This window comes from Bombina bombina, chromosome 4 (genome assembly GCF_027579735.1).
Source record: "Bombina bombina isolate aBomBom1 chromosome 4, aBomBom1.pri, whole genome shotgun sequence".
Taxonomy (NCBI): Eukaryota; Metazoa; Chordata; class Amphibia; order Anura; family Bombinatoridae; genus Bombina; species Bombina bombina.
The window spans coordinates 443,625,493-443,644,985 of record NC_069502.1 but is presented as its reverse complement, the minus strand read 5'-3'; the positions used below and the strand labels follow the sequence as shown (position 1 = coordinate 443,644,985).

Here is a 19,493-nt window from a genome sequence, read left to right as displayed (position 1 = left end):
CATTTAATAAAATAGTTAAAACAATGTTGCAAACAATAATCACACACAGTAATCACCCGTAGTGATCAAACATACAGCAATGCAAAGTGTAGTATTAAATTACGCATTAAAATCCACATATAATTCAGAATGGTGGAAGAGATTAGTTAAATGTATAGAAAGTCCCAAAACCAGGATTCCTGTTGATACAGCAGAATATAGTGTTGGGATTTCTGGAATATAAAGAGATTCCTATGACAATAAAGAAGAACCAAAACAATAAGGTGTTACGTCTTACTTACACTGGAGAGGTTCAGGCTGGGTTCCCACAATTTCCCTTGGCACCAAATGTATCAAAATGTCTCCTATTCTCACTTCACGTCTTTACTCTTATTTTGCGCTTGAGTTACTGGACGCCATACCTGGAATTACGGATGCTGGTAGGGGACAAAAACAGCTTTAAAAAGAGTAACGCGATTCACCAGTATTGGTGTTTGCAAAGATCAAAAGGGCGGAGTATTCGTTTGCAAACATTTCAAGCAATGATTCTTTCATTATTGTAGAAAATTATATATATAAAATATACAACGTAAAGAGACCATTTAACATCCATTAGTATAATACTGTGTGTGATTATTGTATGCAACATTGTTTTAACTATTTTATTAAATATAACTATTTGAATTTTTATTTTCAATCTGTCTACCAGTCACTAATTTAGCTACAATTTGTAGCGCATACAGTATCTTTTCTCTTTCTTAGAGAGTATCTGTTTTGTGCATTTAGGTAAAGTGAATGTAAATTCTGATGATAAAGTGCCTGGTTTTTAAAAATTCGATTAAAAACAGGGGCACTTTAATTCATCAAAATTTACATTTCACTTGTGTTGTGAAAATACTTACCTTTTAATCTTGACAGCCGCAACAGCTTCCCTCGGTCATCGCAAGCCTCTTCCTACGTCAGAAATGACTGATCAGTCATCCTCCAAGCACGGCTTCCCCCCGGGGGAATCAGTGTCTGATTCAACGCAGTGATTGGAGGAAGCCGGATTCTTTATTTTAGACCCAGCAAGAGGCTTTGCGACGGGCGGAGGAAGCGATGCAGCGGCTGTCAAAATGAAAAGGTACGTTTTTTCACAACACGAGTGAAATGTAAATTTTTATGAATTAAAGTGCCCCTGTTTTTGATTGAATTTTTAAAAACTGGGCACTTTATCATCAAAATTTAGATTTACTTTAAAGGAGTTTAGGGATTCCCCTTTTTTCCCTGTTTTGCTTTCAGGTGACGTTTTACAGCGCAGGTATCGCTTTTCTTTGTTTTTGAATATATGTTTGTGTGTGTCACTGTGCGTATGTTTGTGTATGTGTGTCACTCTGTGTATTTTTGTGTGTGTCCTTGTTTGCCCCCCTGTGTGTGTGTGACACTGTATGTATTTTTGTGTATGTGTGTCACTCTGTGTATGTTTGTGTGTGTCCTTGATTGCCCTCCTGTGTGTGTCACTGTGTATGTGTGTGTTACTGTGTGTATGTGTGTCACTGTGCATGTTTGTGTGTGTCCTTGTGTGTGTCACTGTGTGTATGTGTTTTGTTCTTGTTTGCCCCCCTGTGTGTGTGTGTCACTGTGTGTATGTTTGTGTATGTGTGTCACTGTGTGTATGTTTGTGTGTGTCCTTGTCTGCCCCCTGTTTGTATGTTTGTGTGAGGTTGTTTTGTCCCTGTGTGTATGTGTGATTGTGTGTCCCTGTGTTTATGTTTCTGTGTGTGTGTCCCTGTGTGTTACTTTAGAATTTGTGGGAAGGGGGGGGCGCATTTTGGATTTTTGCCCTGGGATCCAGATTCACTTAAAACTACCCCTGGCGTAAAATATTATTAAGAATATTATGCCTAATGGAGTTCCAGCATATTCAGCAGCATTGTACAAGGGTCACAATAAATGCATATTAAAGGCAACTCATAATACAGGTTACTAACATAGTAATACTGAATCTGCTAATGGACCAGTGCCTGTAGAAGCCTATAGTTTAGACGGTAATTGGTGTTGAAAGCAGACAATAGAGGATTTTTAAAAACCAAAAAATTGTCTTTTTGTTGAGATTTTTTTTAGAAAGTAATAAAAAAATACATTTCTATTAATAACACATCCAAACAATACAAGCAGAGGATCTATTAAACTTTCTACAACATTGTCAAGTATAACAATTATCTTTTTATTTCTTAATCAACCATCTTGGAATTTCTATGGTTAACAAAATATCTATAATTGGATTAGGAAAATGAGAAGAGAAGAAAAAAAATCATTGCTTCCCTATGACTCTGGAAACTGTCTGTGCAAATTATAAATTGATATCAGACTTAGTGCCGCAATCAATAAAGGAAATGTAAAGTGTAGCATGAAAGTTATTTAGTGATTGATGGTAAAAACAAGGACAATTAGAAAATGTATATGAGCAGACAACGTATTGGCTGTTTTCTTAAGAATGATTCATAAGCCATTCTGACACAGTTAAATGGATCATGGTGTGCCTGATTTAAAAAAATGTCAAAAGTCATATAAAGAATGATCATAACTGTATAGATTAATTTCTTAATTTATATTAAGGGTGCCGTGGGCTGGAGGAAGCTATCAGAAATGTTGAATCTGTTAAGGAACGGTACAAATGGATTCTTCAGGTCCCAGAACAAGAGCTGACTATGGATTTCCAGGAGGTAAGAGAGGTGAAATAAATTATGAGTTTTGAAATCCCAAGTCATTATGGCACAAAAGTGTGGAGAGGATTATGCAGAATATTGCATGGTGGGTGATTGTATCCTGGTACTAATGTAGACAGCATAGATGTGCTATAAATCCTCTGCCACTGAACTGAAAAGCAAAATTAACTGTTTATGTGGATAAATAATATTAATATTTATTTTCATGCAAAGTAATATGATATAAGGTTCTCCAAATGCTAAGTAAAACAAAAACCTGTGTGCATTTGTTTGAAATAGAGCTATAAAGATAAAAATATCCTAAACTTATCTTATTCCTTCCTACAGATTCTGGTAGATCTGGGCTCTAAGAATGAGAAAGGCCTGTACAGGGGCCGTGTTCGTGTCCGTGTAGCTGGGATATCTACGTCTTTTGTTTCTCTGGTGGGACTGGAAAACAGCTCATTCTATCGAAGCATGCCTGGGCTTATTGCACTCTCAATGGATTCTCTGAAAACCTAATAGATCCTTATAGCTTTACTTGGGAAAAAGAGGAAGAAATCAACAGGATGTATAACGCATCTAGACCTAGAGCCCAAGGAAACTAAAGATGCCATTTACATTGGACACTTGGGGCAAGAGGCAAGGCAGACTCTGTCATAAGAATCTTAAAACCTAAATGATGACAGTGTAAGAGAATATAGTTTTCTCTTAATTAAAGGGGATGTGTAAGTCATGGATTCCAAGGAAACACAATGCACAAAAGAGACAAAAGGAAATTGCATTTACTTTAATACCAACCAAAACATTTTTAAATTATTTTTATTTTCCTAAATATGATTAAATTATCATTGGGGGAAAAAAGGAACAAATGTGAAAAAATAGACAATTTTCATGAATTCCAGGCCACATAAAACCACCAAGGAATTACCATAGAATTTGCATTAGTTAGCGTTTGAGTGTGCTCTGTGTACACTACTTTTATAAACTAACAATACCATGTTACATTTGAAAATATTCATAATCTTCAGTTCATTCACACGTGTAGGGTTTAACTGAAAAATAACATTACTAATAGCATCACTTCTACTTCACTTTTGAAATATTTATTTGTTTACATTTTTTTTATGTATGAAATAATAAAATATATATTTGCTACAGTTTTGTGGGCTCTCAGTTTCATTAATATACAGTATACAGTATATATATATATATATATATATATATATATATATATATATATATATATATATATATATATATATATATATATATATATATATATATCAACAGTGAAGCACACTCTCACTTCAAAGTATTGGGCCAGGGCGCCTGCAAGTTGAATCCATACACCAAAAAGTAATATGCTGGCACTCACTGGTCTTTTGTGAATTTAATGTCTAATCTTGTGACATTTGGGGGAAATCTCCCCTTCCTCAGACAATAGGAAAGGGAGATTTTACCTTCTGCTGGTTAAAGCACCCCACCCAAGCTCAGGTGTACTCATGACAGTGTAATGGAGTTGGGTATATAATGATTCAGCCCATAAAGGCAAAGTACTGTAGTGTTAGGATCAGTAAACAGTGGGACACCTTGTAACTTGGTGACTGGCTAAGTAGAATATGGCCATATTGATTGACTAAGATCTTAATTTTAATATAAAAGCAGAGGTGTTTTTCAGCATTTAAAAGTGTGCTCTTTATTTGGATGTGGATGTGAGCCAATATCCTCTGTTTTGAGTATAAATTTGATATATATACAGTATATATATAAAATACATACATAATAGCATAAAGGGACATGGGACATAATACTTTTTGCACTACTCACTTTGGAACACATTGGGGTAGTGTAACTATCATTGCAAATTGACTCACTAGCTGCTTCCTGCTTGAGACTAGCAGTTCTCACTAAGATCACATGACCTAACAAAGGAGAACATGCCATTTTTGCAATATAATGTTTTGTCCAAGGAACTAGTAAAAAAAGTATTTGTTCTTATGTGAAAAAGAATGTTGTAGCATTGGTATTTATTCAGGAATACAAAACATAATCCTTAACCCTAAATAGATATACTTTATAGTTGCAACTAAACACCAGGCATTTTCCTAACTGGGGCCCTAGACTTTATACACGGGGGTGAGAGAGAGAATTCATGCCAGTGTATTATGTGTGTGTACCTGTCTGTGTATGTGTGTGTGTACCTGTCTGTGTATGTGTGTTAAAGGGACTTAAAAGTCAAAACTACATTTTTATGTTTCAGTATGCAATTTACTTCCAGGGGCAGCAGTGCACTACTGGGAGCTAGATGGTGATTTGTAAATAAACACATAAGCCTCTTGTTATTAACTCACCTGATGTGTTGAACTAGGTACCATTTGCAGGGGTCAGATACAGTTATATGAAAGTAAAATACCAATCATAAAATGCTTCAACACATTTTCAATTTTATATCCCTTTAATGAGTGCATGAAAACATCAGTGGACTAGATTCATAGATACTCATTAGGCTGTCAAATACCCTCATTGTGAAGAGATCATGGGCCCGATCCGATATGCAGCGTCGCCCGCAAAAGCCAGCGACACCAGATTTTGCGCAATTTTTTTATTACATATACGGCGTAGCATACAAGTTACGCAATTTGGTATCCAATATACAGCGTAAGGACTTACGCGCGCAGAATTCAGAAAATCTACTCCATTCTCATCTTGCCACAAATTGCAGGCGCAGGAACCCTTGCACTGACTAAAAAACCAACGTAACTCCCTGGAAGCCTTATCAAACACATACATTTAAGCAGCATCTCAAGGTTAAAGGGACAGTATACTATGATATTGCTTTTTTAAGGTTTATTTGTGTATTTGAAATAGTTTGAAGCCACAACATAATCAAATGGATTGAGCTTTTAGGTACTTTATCACATTGTGGACATATACTTACTTATTTACTTTAAATTGTATTACCTTCATCTCTTTAGAACCCACTGGAGTGTAATTTATTCTAATGATAACACAGCTTGGCACTGATGCCAAAATATATAAAGGGACAGTCAAGTCCAAAGAAAACCTTCTTCTTTTAAATAGGGCATGTTATTTCAAACTACTTTCAGATTTAATTATAACACTTGCTTTGTTCTCTTGGTATTCTTAGTTGAAAGCAAAACCTAGGATGGCTCATATGATAATTTCTAAGACCTTCTTGAAGGCTGCCTCTTTGCAATTGTGTCAAACCAATCACAGACACCACAACCTCTCACCTGCAGACTTAAAACACCTGATAATACCCACCCTATTAGTAACATCACTACTATATATACCAATGTGTCAATTTATATTGGATGTGAGATACATTGGTTTACATCTTAGAAGTGAATATTACTATATGTACCCTTCAGAAACAACTATTGTGGATGTCAGTTATAGTACAAGAATATGCCATAAACAGGATAATATTACCTTTTTGGGGCCATTTCCACACAGGCCTTATTATATGTTTTAACAATATTAGTGTACTAAAACACACCTCACATGGATGTGGATGACAATTATATGGTAAATAACAGAGGACAAGATTTATGGTGAACTATAAGAATATTTATTTCTTTTTAGGCTTCTTGGATGAGGGGGCTGAGGTGACTGTAGTGGATTTCCTTGTTCTCCTGGTTTGAGACGATTCAGATGTTTCTGCTGGAGTGCTGGCCACAGATGATAGGCTGGAGGCAGTGTCCTGCTGGTGCGTAAAGTGCTCAACCAACACACCCAAGAGTTGATTTTGTTCCCGCCATCTATTGTCCATCTGCATCTGCATATCAGACATAATTTGCATCATCTGTGACTGGTTTTGAACAATTCCACTTAATGATCCTGCCATGTCCCTCTGCAGCTCTATGCTACATTTGTGTAACCTCTCTTGGCTCCTGAAGAACCTCTCTTGGCTCCTGTGAAACCTCTCTTGGCCTCTTTGTCTGCTCTCGCAGCTTGTTATGAGCCTCCTCTGGAGTGCAATGTATTCCTCACCCAGGGGAGAATACAATGCATCCACAGGCTCTTGAGCAGCAGGGCTTCTAGGTGCTTGAGGTGCAGGTTCAGCTGCATCTGCTGGTTCCTGTGGGATATTTTCAGCTGCATTTGCTGGTGCTTGAGGTGCAGGTTCAGCTGCATCTGCTGGTGCTTGAGTGACATTTTCAGCTGCATCTGCTGCTGCTTGAGTACTTTCAGCTATATGTTCTTCTGCAGATGGTGGAGCTCTCCCAAGTGAAGAGGATGGTGGTGCTCTCCCAAGTAAAGAGGATGGTGGTGCTCTCCCAAGTGAAGAGGATGGTCCCACTGATGACGAGTGTGTGACCACTCAGCCTGTCCAGTTGGCACTTCTTGTGACATAGCCTGTGTGTAAAAGCCATGACTGCCCTGAGATTGTGTTGGGGGGGGATAAATACATGGACCCTTTGTGGCTGTCTTGGCTCCCCCTCAAAGCCAAAAGAAGAATATTCCTCTGTCCAGGAATCTTTCCAGGGGTCTTATGTCAATGGTGGTGGCATCACTTCTGGGTCCTCAACTGAAGCCATCCAACCCTGCTCATGCCTGGGAGCATAATGTTCATGTGGTTGCCTGAAGACTGGTGGTGGTGGCTGCATGCCTGTGACTGGTGGTGGTGGCTGCATGCCTGTGACTGGTGGTGGTGGTGGAGGTGGCGGCATGCCTGTGACTGGTGGTGGTGGTGGAGGTGGCGGCATGCCTGTTTGCATCCTCGTGACAGGAGGTTCTGTGGAAGAGTCAAATAATGAGAGGGATTAGTACAGTCATATATATGTCCATGTGGGCATACAATGTACATTGATACATGCTAGGGCCTATACTGATTCTCATGTCAAACTCTATAACATGCATGTGAACATTGTGATTTGTGATATGAGGGATTTTAATATGGTCAGTATACAGGTATGTGTTTCATACAATAGTTATGTGTACATGTCAATGATGAAGAAAATGTGTTCTTTAAGTGACACTATGGTTACACAATTTACTTTAGCCTGATGTAGGCACTGAACCTGCTTTCTTGAGCTAAAAGTATTGTGATGGCTATAGTGTCCATTTACTGAAAACTCTACATGTGGCTTGTGGCCTGTGTTACTCTGAGACATGTTAGTATTGCACTATTCCACCTCATATCATGAATTGCATTGTGTTAAGTAGCATTAATGTCAAATATAATTGTAGATGTTTTTGATAGTAGGCCAAATACCATGCTCCTCATTGTGTACATGGATGTGTGACATTAAAGGAAGTTATATCTCAAATACATATAATACTGGTGTGTGGGATGTTACTCACCAGCATGATGTGCTGTGGTTGCAGCCCCTGAGTCAGAAGCCCCTGGAAGTCCACGGACTGCTGTGATACTCAGGGACCTGTATATCATCTCCTGCCAGGTGTTGTATTCTATGTCCAGGAGTGGACCACCGCCTGTTTCCCTCTGGTGCATGGCTTCCTGCCCCATCTTTTCTTTCACCCGCCTCTTGCAGTCATTCCACCGCTTTTTAAGGCCATCAACAGTCCTCCTCTGCAGGGCCACACTGCTGACGGCATCCTCTACCACCAACCATGCTGTTTTACGCCTTTTGGCAATGCCTTTGCCCTTCTCCTGGCCAAAGAGGGCACTGTTATTGTCCATTATGGCCTGGACTAGGGCAACATTCTCATCAAATGAGAAGTTTGGACATCTCATCCTCTGTGGACACCTGGCTTGCTCCCTGTGATGTCCCTGGTGTGGGTTCCTCCCTATCCTCTCCCTCCTCCCCCCCTTCTGTCCCTTTGTGCACCCTCTGTCCCTTTTCTAGATGTGCCTGGTCTCTGGGGCTCTCGGGCATCTGCCCTCCCATCATCCCTTCTAGCTCTCCCTCTCCCCACGTAATAAACCAACAATGCGACCTAACTAACTCCTCTGTTTGCGCCTCTCTCTCTACTCTGACTAATCCTCCACTCCACTGTAGTGTGCTGTAGCTCAACGAACCATCCAAACACACTGAAGAAAATGGCGGCTGCGCATGGGTTTATATATGACTTTTGAATAGTGTAATTACGTGTCGCATTTTTAGATGGAGTCGCGGTTGATTTTTATGAGTGTTAGCCTAATTTGCATAAAACTACTCTTTATTGAGACTTTACGTGGACAAAATACAGGTGTAAGTTACTTGCGACGACTAAAATGCACACATTTCGGAAGATCGCCAGTTTGTCCTACTTACGCCAGTTTAGCATCTAACGGCACAGTATATGTAATACCCCGATGTGCGAGGTGAAATTACGGGCGGCGCGGGTACCCACGCTTGCGCCGAAAACTACACCGTATATCACTTCTTATTCTAGGTTTCCCAGCCTCTCATTAGTGTGTATTCCTGTCATTAATATATATGTGTTAAGTGCCTCAATAATGATGTCTCACAAATCAAACAAGAACTGTTATCAAGGTGAAAAAACAATAATTACAACTGATTATTAAACAGGTTGTGTAAATGTATGTATTTATATGTCCATGTTATTAGGGTATTATAGGGAACACCTTTTTCCATGTTGCCTCAGAATCTCCTAGGTGTGTTCTGGCAAAGCTCAGTCATGACTGCATGTGGTCTTTCTTGAGGAGTGGCTTTTTTCTTGCAACCCTCCCATACAAACCACATTTGTGGAGAATTTGTGATATTGTTGTCACATGCACACAATTACCACTCTTTGTCATAAATTCCTGCAACTGCTTTAGAGTTTCTGTAGGCCTCTTGGTAGCCTCTCTGACCAGTTTCCTCCTGGCTCTTTCATCCAGTTTGGAGCAACTTCTTGATCCAGAGAGGGTCTGTGTTGTACCATATACTTTCCACTTCATAATAATATACTTCACTGTGCTTCTAGGCATTGATAAAGCCTTTAAAATGTTCTTGTATCCTTCTCCTGACTTGTGCTTGTCCACAACATTATCTCAGAGATCTTTTGATAGTGCCTTGCCACCCATAGTTGATTGTTTGCTTCAGTTGCACTACCAGGGACTGGGATGCTCCAGGAAAGCTCTTTTCATGCTGAGCTAATCAATATTCCCACAGCTGATCACAGTTAAAGGTCAAATGGCTTTGTGTGTGCCGTTGCAAAGGTGATTAGCTACACCTGATTGAGTTTACAAGTAATTTTAGGAGGGGTGATCCTTTTTCCAAATCAGTGATTCTGTTTTTGAATTTTCTTTATTTTTGCCTGACATGATGGTGTTATATCTTTCACGTTATAAGTTGCACTGAGTAATTACAACTGGATAAACAAAAACTGTGTCTGTCTTTATTTCAGGCTGCAAAGCAAGAAAAATTTATTATTTTCAAGGGGGATGATTCTTTTCAATACCCACTGTATATGTATATATATATATATATATATATATATATATATATATATATATATATATATATATATATATATATATATATATATATATATATATATATATATATATATATATAAATATATAGAGAGAGTCATGGCCAAAAATATTGGCAGCTCTGCATTTATTTCTCGCAAATATCAATTGCAGTAAGCAATTGCAAGGATGTACTTGGGTAGCACTCACCAGCAAATAATCTATTTAAGTCCAATACTACCATAGGTAAAGAAGCCCAAGGAATCGAAAAAATATCCTTAGGCATCAGAGGGGGCAACATAGAACAGGCCCTGTTAAGAGAGGAGTGTAGGTGGATATATCTGCTAGACAGTGTGTATCCTAAGGGATTAAATGAACAAAACAACTATTATTGTTTTCTGTAAAAATGAACAAACTCAGAGACTAACAAGTACCCTGTGGAGAGACACTAAAATACATCCAAACAGGACACCTTAGGATGTGAGAATGAGATATAACACTACCAGGATTCCAAAAGGGAAAGCCTGAGCAGGATATATAATAGAATTAATATAACTTTATACCATTTCCTATATGGTCCAAGTAAAATTGAGTACTAACCACTAGAAACCATATAGGAATGGGACCACTAAATCGCATAGTAATATACAAGGGGAACCACAAATGAACAGGTTCCACTTACCTCTTTCATCATTTGATTTACCAATAAATAACTAATCCTAAACTTGTTAAAAACCCACCTCTTCCTCACGTTTTCACAGCAATGTAAAAGGTGCACTTTATAATTTGTTAGCACACCCTATGATGTAAGCACACCTATGACACCAATATTAAATGTCACTACAAGTCTGAGAAGCCCACATCTATACAGATCTGTTATAACTCTCTATCAAAATTATTTGGATAGCCCAGGACTTTTTGACAACTGGGCTCACATTTGCACATAACCACACACTGGCTAAATTAGAATTTTGTCCTGGGACCGAGAATCTAACGAGGTTAAATAATGGGACACTAGATCAAGTGGTTCACGTTTGGCACCAGCTTTATTATTATTTTTATTGTCTGTTCACACTTTTTTCATTCTCTCACACGATATCACTACTTGGAACAGTATCATGGAAGAAAGAACAAAGAGCGCATCCGGATTCAAGTGAGTTTATTCAACAACAGTAATACTGACACACAAATAGGATAGCACTTACAAGATTGTTACAAGGAACATGCAACCGAGTGGGAGGAAGCATTGCATGAATGCTCCATAAAACTAATCAAAATTTTGGTTAAATATAGGGAACAGAGATTAGAGAAGAACAAAATTGAAATTAAAAATACAATACAAAATATACAGGGGTATAAGAATGAAGAAAAATGGATTAATAGAAATGCTAGCATCCAATCTAGAATAAAAAAACTAGATGTTGAATTACAAGCAAAAAAACATAAAAAATTATTAAGGGATATGGAGGATTTTAAAGAAAATAGAGTGTACAGTTATAAACAAGAAGCTAACGAAACTAGATTAGCAAAACAAAGTAATAAGATAAGCAATAAGGTAACGCATATAACTACCAATTCCAATACCAGAGATCAAGTAGTAAATATGGAGGAACCTAGAAATAACTTTCCTCATAATAATCATTTGGGGATGACAAATAATAACAATAGGAATAACTATAGACAAACATATCACCATAGTGAATTCAATTATAGAAGAAATCACCAATATAGAGATCACAACATGCGAATGAATTCCCCAATATATAACAGGACTCAGTCTTTTAGACCAAGATATGCTTCCAATCAGAAAGATTCTCCCTCAAATTGGAGGAGGAATAACAATTCCCAGTTATATAGGAACGAACACCCTAACCCTAGAGGTTTTTATTCAAATAGGGATCAGGACTCTGATTGGCATCATGTTCCTACTTCTAATAGATTTGAACCACTGTATAATCACCATACTAGAAATGGAAACTGGGAAACAACGGGGGCTAAACCTAAAACTAATGCTGTGGCAAATCATCAGCAACATTTTTTAGACCACCGAGAGAACCCCAAGGAACCAGATTCAATAGTAGCTCCAGACAATGTCCAATTACAAATAAGATCAGGAAAAAGACCATTAGAAATAGACGTGGAACAAGAGCTGGGAGAAGAATACAGGCATCTAGAGAGAAGAAGGAAGAATTAGGTAATGCTAGAACTGAGATTTTTAACTTAGCTGAAATTCCTTTGAGCAATAATGATATTCGCTTACTTAATAAGGGGTTGAATTTTGCACCCAAATCCAAACCTAATAAGTTTGAGACTTTTGTAGATGTACATAAGTATATAAGAAAACTGACTCTCAAAAGACACTATCTTAAAAATCCCATCAATAGAACTAATACACAAGTGGAACACATTCAGGCGTCAGATATAGAAACACTTAGAGTTCTACAGAATTTAGAAGAAGAAGGGAATATAAACCCAAACGATGGATATGATAATGGGGCTATGACCGATAATTTAGAAATAGAGGAACTTTTTAACATCTCCATACATGATTCGGGACCAGAAATTCAACATTCAAATTTCAAGGGTAAATCTACATTTAACCCCATAGGGTCTCAAGGGGAACAAATACCCCTCTTTACCAAATTGGTACTCAAAGATTTAGAGATGGCTTTTAAAAATGATGATAGTTTTATTAATAAACATAATGACAATCTGACAATTTTAGAAAGAAAGGCATTAGAGAATATCAGCAATAACAGGGACATTGTAATTCGCTCTGCCGATAAGGGCGGCGGAATTGTCATCCAAAAGAGAGATCATTACATGAGGGAAGCATTTAATCTCCTTAATGATACCTCTGTTTATAAAATTTTAAAATTTGACCCCACTATCACCTTTGGTAAGGATCTAGAGAAACTATTGATGAAAGCAAAATTAGATGGCATTTTAAATAATGATGAGTTCAGATTTGTATCTAATCCTTTTCCTACCACTTCTTTGTTTTACCATTTACCAAAGGTCCACAAAGATGCAGTCAACCCCCCGGGAAGACCTATTGTGTCCGGGATTGGCTCACTTTGTGACAACCTGTCTAAATATGTGGACTTTTATCTACAGCCTTTAGTGAGGAAAACAAAAGCCTTTCTGAAAGACACTCAGGAAGTGATAAGTAAATTTGAAGGGTTAGAGTGGGAACAGAACATGTTTTGGATAACGTGTGATGTTTCCGCCCTGTACACTTGCATCCCCCACAATTTGGGTGTTGAAGCAGTTGAATTGGAACTCACTAAGTCCAATTTTTTGCCTGAGCATGCTAAATTTTTGAGTGATAGTATTGGATTCATTTTGTCCCACAATTATTTTAAGTTTGAAGATTCAATTTATTTACAAACGAACGGGACCGCGATGGGGACGACCTTCGCGCCCTCATATGCGAATCTGTATATGAATCACTTTGAAAATAAGTACATCTGGGCTAAAAATGCCTTTGATAGCAATATTATACAATACAGTCGTTTTATCGATGATATCATCATTTTATGGCAGGGCAATGAATTGGAGATCCAGGACTTCTATGGTTACATTAATAATAATGAATTCAATTTGAAATTCACTGGGAATCATTCAAATGTGTCCATTGAATTCCTGGATGTAATTTTGTATAAAGATGAGTTCAATAAAATTGCAGTCACCAACTTTAGAAAGAAAACTGAAAGAAATAGTTTTATTGACTACTCCAGCGCACATAAAAAGAGCTGGGAACAAAACATTCCTTATAGCCAATTCCTCCGTATGCGTAGGAACTGTACTCATGAAAATAATTTCCAGTTAGAATCAGAAATAGTAGAAAACAAACTGATTAAAAAAGGCTACGATAAGAAACTGTTGGGAGATGCAAAAGCAAGAGCTTCACAAAAAGATAGGAAAGATTTATTGATAAAAAAGAAAAATGAAAATAGTGGTAACACATACCCAAAAAAGGAGCAAGGGGAGACAACTATAAGATTTATAACAACCTATAATGAGGGAGCAAAACAAATTAGAAAGATCCTCAATAAACATTGGTCCATCTTAAAGGCTGACCCCATTTTAGGAAGCCAATTAGGAGACAACCCAGAGTTAACATTTAAGAAAGGGAAAAATCTGAAAAATATTTTAGCCCCTAGCAGATTGAAAAAACCAATAGAGAATAGTAGTATTAATAACATCAGTTGGCTAACGGGTAAGAAAGGAACTTTTAAGTGTGGAAAGAAAAAATGTATTATGTGTCAACATATCAATAATTCTACTTCATTTATGAACTCTGACCATTCACAACAGTTTAACATCAAGATTAGGAGTAATTGTCATTCCACCTATGTAGTGTATCTCCTTGAGTGTGGGTGTGGCCTATATTATATAGGCCGCACGAAAATAAAAATAAAAAGGAGAATATACGAGCATGTAAATAATATCAAAGAAAAATACCCCAAACATAGTGTGCCTAGACATTTTATGGATGCACACAATTGTGACCCTAGTAGTTTACGTGTACAGGTCATAGATTGGGTACCCCCCAATGAGGGAAACAGACTCCTTAAGTTACGTAAATTAGAAACCTTTTGGATCTATAAAATGAAATGTTTAACCCCATTGGGGATGAACATTGATATAGATGTGGCAGCACATATGTGAGAACAATACTTGGTGTACATTTAATATCTCTGTGCAATTGTATTAAGTAGGATGCTAGTATACTTAAATTAAAAATCTGTACTCAGTTATATACAAATTAGAGTTTTTAGTAAATAATCTAATGCTTGTTTTATATAAATATGGTTCATTATTTTATTCCATGCATAGATTAATGGATATCTGGTTATAGTTAATTATTTTTAACATTGTTCACAGGATTTTAAGTTTTTTATATACATCAACTTTTTAATATGATGAATTAATAATTATTTTATGTGTATATTTTTAATGAATTTTTATCTTGCAATTTTATGTATTTTTCAATGTATTGATCAGAAGCCAAAGGGTTAAATCTGGATGTCACACAGGAAGGGGTGTGCTATCCTTTAACATGAGGAAAAAACTGATTGGCTAATTTAAACTTTATATAGATTACAACACAGGTTAAACTCACCTGTCCTCTTGAAAAAGCCTGTTCGTTAAACGGGGGAAACGCGTTGAGGTTAATATATACACCGTATAGGTGAAACTGTGAAATTTACCTGTATTAAGTCGTTTGCTGTGGGGGTCCAGCTACCACTTGGAGGGCTTGTGGAGAGTGGTCCGGTCAGCATCGAATTATCTATATGCCTATTTTATCTGGAATCTTGTAAGTGCTATCCTATTTGTGTGTCAGTATTACTGTTGTTGAATAAACTCACTTGAATCCGGATGCGCTCTTTGTTCTTTCTTCCATGATACTGTCGTTTCTGGTGGAGTGCCTAAGATCTCCACATCTATAGAGCTGCATAGGATCGTGCTGCACATAGCAAGACTGTGACGTCATCATTAGGCGCAATAGAGGAACACGCCAGGCGAGGACGCCGACAACAGAATAGAGCTTCACGGAGCCTACAGCCGGAAAAACTTGGCTACTCTTTCGTAAATCCACAGTTACAGCTATTGGATTGGGTCGGATACACACCCCAGAGACTAGTGACTGTGAAACGGAGGTATTTGAGTGGTAATACAGCACTTGTATCTCGTTCTACTGTGACTGTACTGTTAGCAGTAATTTTGATACATATGAACTGTGGCTAATTATCTTTCAACTGGGGATAACATATTATTAGCGCGGAGTGTTTTTCTTTTGTTTTTGCACTACTTGGAACAGGAGGACATCCTGATCTCATCCACACAATATGGCCTCGCACTCTGTTTCCCCTTTAACAATACGTGTCATCTATGACTACACAGTAAATCATGGAAAGTGTTAATTCTGTTCGTTTTTTATCAATTTCGATTTTGGTTGCGATCAAATTATTATTAGATCCTCTAACAGGTAGAACGCCCCATTTGGGAGATGTCAGCTCCGGTACTCTAACGATCTTCTTATATCCGTTGCAGAATCCCACCTCACTTAAGTACACAACCCCTGTTACGTGCCCAAGTATTACAATCTGGCACTTAGAATTAAAGACAGGCACCCAATAAGCGGTGACAGAAATGGCGAACCCTCTACACACACCCTTCTCCTACAAATACTATAGGAGAAACAGGGAACCAATTACTACAGCCGACGAGGGAGTAACTCCCACCGGTCAGCCAATAAAAAGCCCCGAGTTCGGCGGGCGCCCCACCTTTGACAAAGCCTTTGTGGCGAAACATGTCAGGGCAGCTGGAGAACTTTTCTCCTTTTTAACTTATAACAAACAGTGTGATTTGGTGTATGAATGTTTAACCAGAATATAATTTAAAATGGTATATGTGTGAGAGAGTGTGTGCAATCGAGACCGTCTAGCTATATACAAGCTGCTAATTATTTGTACCGGCACCTTACTTATGGCTATCTCCTAAAATAGATACGCTACGAAGTAATATATTATGGTAAAAGGGCTTCACAGCTACCGTAACCTAGAATATTAAGTGATCTATTTATTTACATTAAAAGCTGGGGAGACTTAACGGCAATACTAATTTTATTACCGAGGCTCAAATAACCGTTCTGCTACTCCTTTAATGGTAACCATAGACAGCCTTCCGGTTATATAAGCTATATACTCCCAAACCAGCATATAATACGTACTGAGGAGATATATCAGATCAAATCTGGGGGTTAATATAGACAGTAATAGACAGTAATTACTGGCGATATATACTGCTAACTTGAACCTTGTGTAAAGGAATCTATAGATGTATCCTTGACGCTACGAAAGCAACCGAGACCTTCTAGCTATATACAAGCTGCTAAGTATTTGTACCTGCACCTTACTAACCGCTATCTCTAACAATAGATACACTACGAATTAATATATTATGGTAAAAGGGCTTCACAGCTACCGTAACCTAGAATATTAAGTGATCTATTTATTCACATTAAAGCGGGGGAGGCTTAACGGAAATATTAATTTTATTATCAAGGCTCAAATAACCGTTCTGCTACTCCATTAATGGTAACCATAGATAGCCTTCCGGTTAAATAAGCTATATACTCCGAGACCAGCATATAATACTTACCGAGGAGATATATTAGATCCAATCTGGGGGTCAATATAGACAGTAATTACTGGTGATGTATACTGCTAACTTAAACCTTATGTAAAGGAAGCTATAAGTGTATCCTTGACGCTACGAAAGTCCGTGTACACATAACCAATTAGGAGCAGTAATCTGACATCACAGCTACATAAATTAGTAACTCTGAGACTTAGGAGGTCAGTATCAAGTGAAGCAATCTTTTTTGAATACCACAGCTGTCATTTTACAGCCGAGATCTGTCTGATTTCGTCTCAAAGGGTCTCACCTAGATGCTAAGCGTCATCACACGAGTATAAGCACTACACACTACAATATATATAAGCTTGCACGAAGCATTTCATCCAGTAATAAATAAACTAATACTGTACCGGATTTATATGTATGCTTAGCTCTCTGTATGGAATTCCACTAACATTTGTTGGCACCCATAAACAATTTTAATTAACCAACAGAGCTATCCACACACAAGTACAGAGTATTTGTAATATCAGAGTAATACTGGAATACGCCTAATCTGATTATCCCTACAAGCTGGGGAAAACTTTTGAACCCACGTATATAAGTGGGTATAACAAATAATAAAAAAATAAAAAAAGACGTGCTATATCGCCTTATAGATACCGCCTCACAATATAATAATATCCTCCTAACCCAGTATGATGCAGCTGATACTCCCCCCAGTGTAATCAGTAAGGTGGTAATCCTATTCTATTTACCAATATCTAAGTGGCAAATAGCAAGCGGGGACCGTTACAGTCAGGGTCCTTAACATCTTAATATTATTATTCACACCCCTCACACTGAGGACTGACACAACTATTGGTGGATTAGCTACACCTGAGATATAACTCAGGATCTCACATAAAAGGGTGACACCCGAGGTACACTGTAGCACCCCACAATAGTGAGGATATTCTCCTCAGAATTTACCTAGAATATATAATTTGTTAACTCCTTCCCAGGAGCAACATTCCCACACCACACACTGTTTGCAAATTTTAACGTGTTGTCAAGATTTTAACTTATGTAATAAAAGTTAAGTTTTAATTCGCCCTTCTTTGGGCTTCTTTACCTATGGTAGTATTGGACTTAAATAGATTATTTGCTGGTGAGTGCTACCCAAGTACATCCTTGCAATTGCTTACTGCAATTGATATTTGCTAGTTAGTCTTTCCCTATGTACAGCACCCAGTCTCCCTAAATACTATTGGTATTTCTCATACTCTGAGAAGAAATTCGAAAACTAGTGGGACACAGCATTAGTAGTGCCGTCGTCTTTTTCTTGCTTGTTTCTGCATTTATTTCTGTCAGATAATGCACCACTTCACCCAGAAAGTTGTTGCAATTACAAATGTTTAGGCAGTCTCATCTTTATTTCTTTTGTTTGTATTGGTATGACACAAAAAAGTGGAGAAAAAAAACCAAATCCGACACATTCCACGCAAAACTCCAAAAATGTACTGGACAAAATTATTGGCACCTTCTCAAAATTGTAAGAAATAATTGCATTCCAAGTTTGTGATGCACCTGTACTTTGTAATTAAACTCACCTGTAACAATTAACAGGTGTAACAATATAGAAATCACACCGGCAACCAGTTAAAATGGTGAAAAATTGACTCAACCTTTCTGTTATGTGCCTCTGTGTGTTACACTGAGCATGGAGAAGAGAAAGAGCAGCAAAGAATTGTCTGAGGATTTGAGAATAAAAATTGTGAAAAAGCATGGACAATCTCTAGGTTACAAGTCCATCTCCAAAGATCTTAATGTTCCTGAGTCCACTGTGTGCAACATTGTCATGAAGTTTACAGCCCATGGCACTGTAGCTAATCTCCCTGGATGTAGACAAAAGAGAAAAATTGATCAAAGATTGCAATGAAGGAATGTTCGAATGGTGGATAAAGAACCTTGATCAATTTCCAGACAAATTAAAGCATTGAATGTCTTGACTGTGTGCATGGCATTATGAAATCTGAAGCCTACCAAAAAAGAAACATAAAAAAGCCAAAATCCTTTTGAGAGAATGTGCTGTGGACAGACAAAACAAAATTACAGCCTTTTGGTAAAATCCATCAATATACTGCTTTCAGAAAAAGAAAGGAGGCTTTTAAAGAAAAGAATACAGTCCCTACAGTCAAACATAGGGAAGGTTCACTGATATTTTAGGGTTGCTTTGCTGCTTCAGGCACGGAATGTCTTGACTGTGTGCATGGCATTATGAAATCTGAAGACTACCAAAACATTCT

At 37.6% G+C, this 19,493-nt stretch overlaps 1 protein-coding gene across 1 annotated transcript in view; it reads left to right on the top strand.

The window, feature by feature from the left end:
* Positions 1–3,408, top strand: part of PRSS56 (serine protease 56) — a 95,020-nt gene extending 91,612 nt beyond the window's left edge. Inside the window, exons 16-17 of the mRNA XM_053711910.1 lie at positions 2,578–2,684; positions 3,015–3,408. Of these exons, the coding sequence (XP_053567885.1) occupies positions 2,578–2,684; positions 3,015–3,188 (281 nt within the window). The 3' untranslated portion in view covers positions 3,189–3,408. The remainder of the gene's footprint in view (positions 1–2,577; positions 2,685–3,014) is intronic.
* The last annotated feature ends 16,085 nt before the right edge of the window (positions 3,409–19,493 follow it).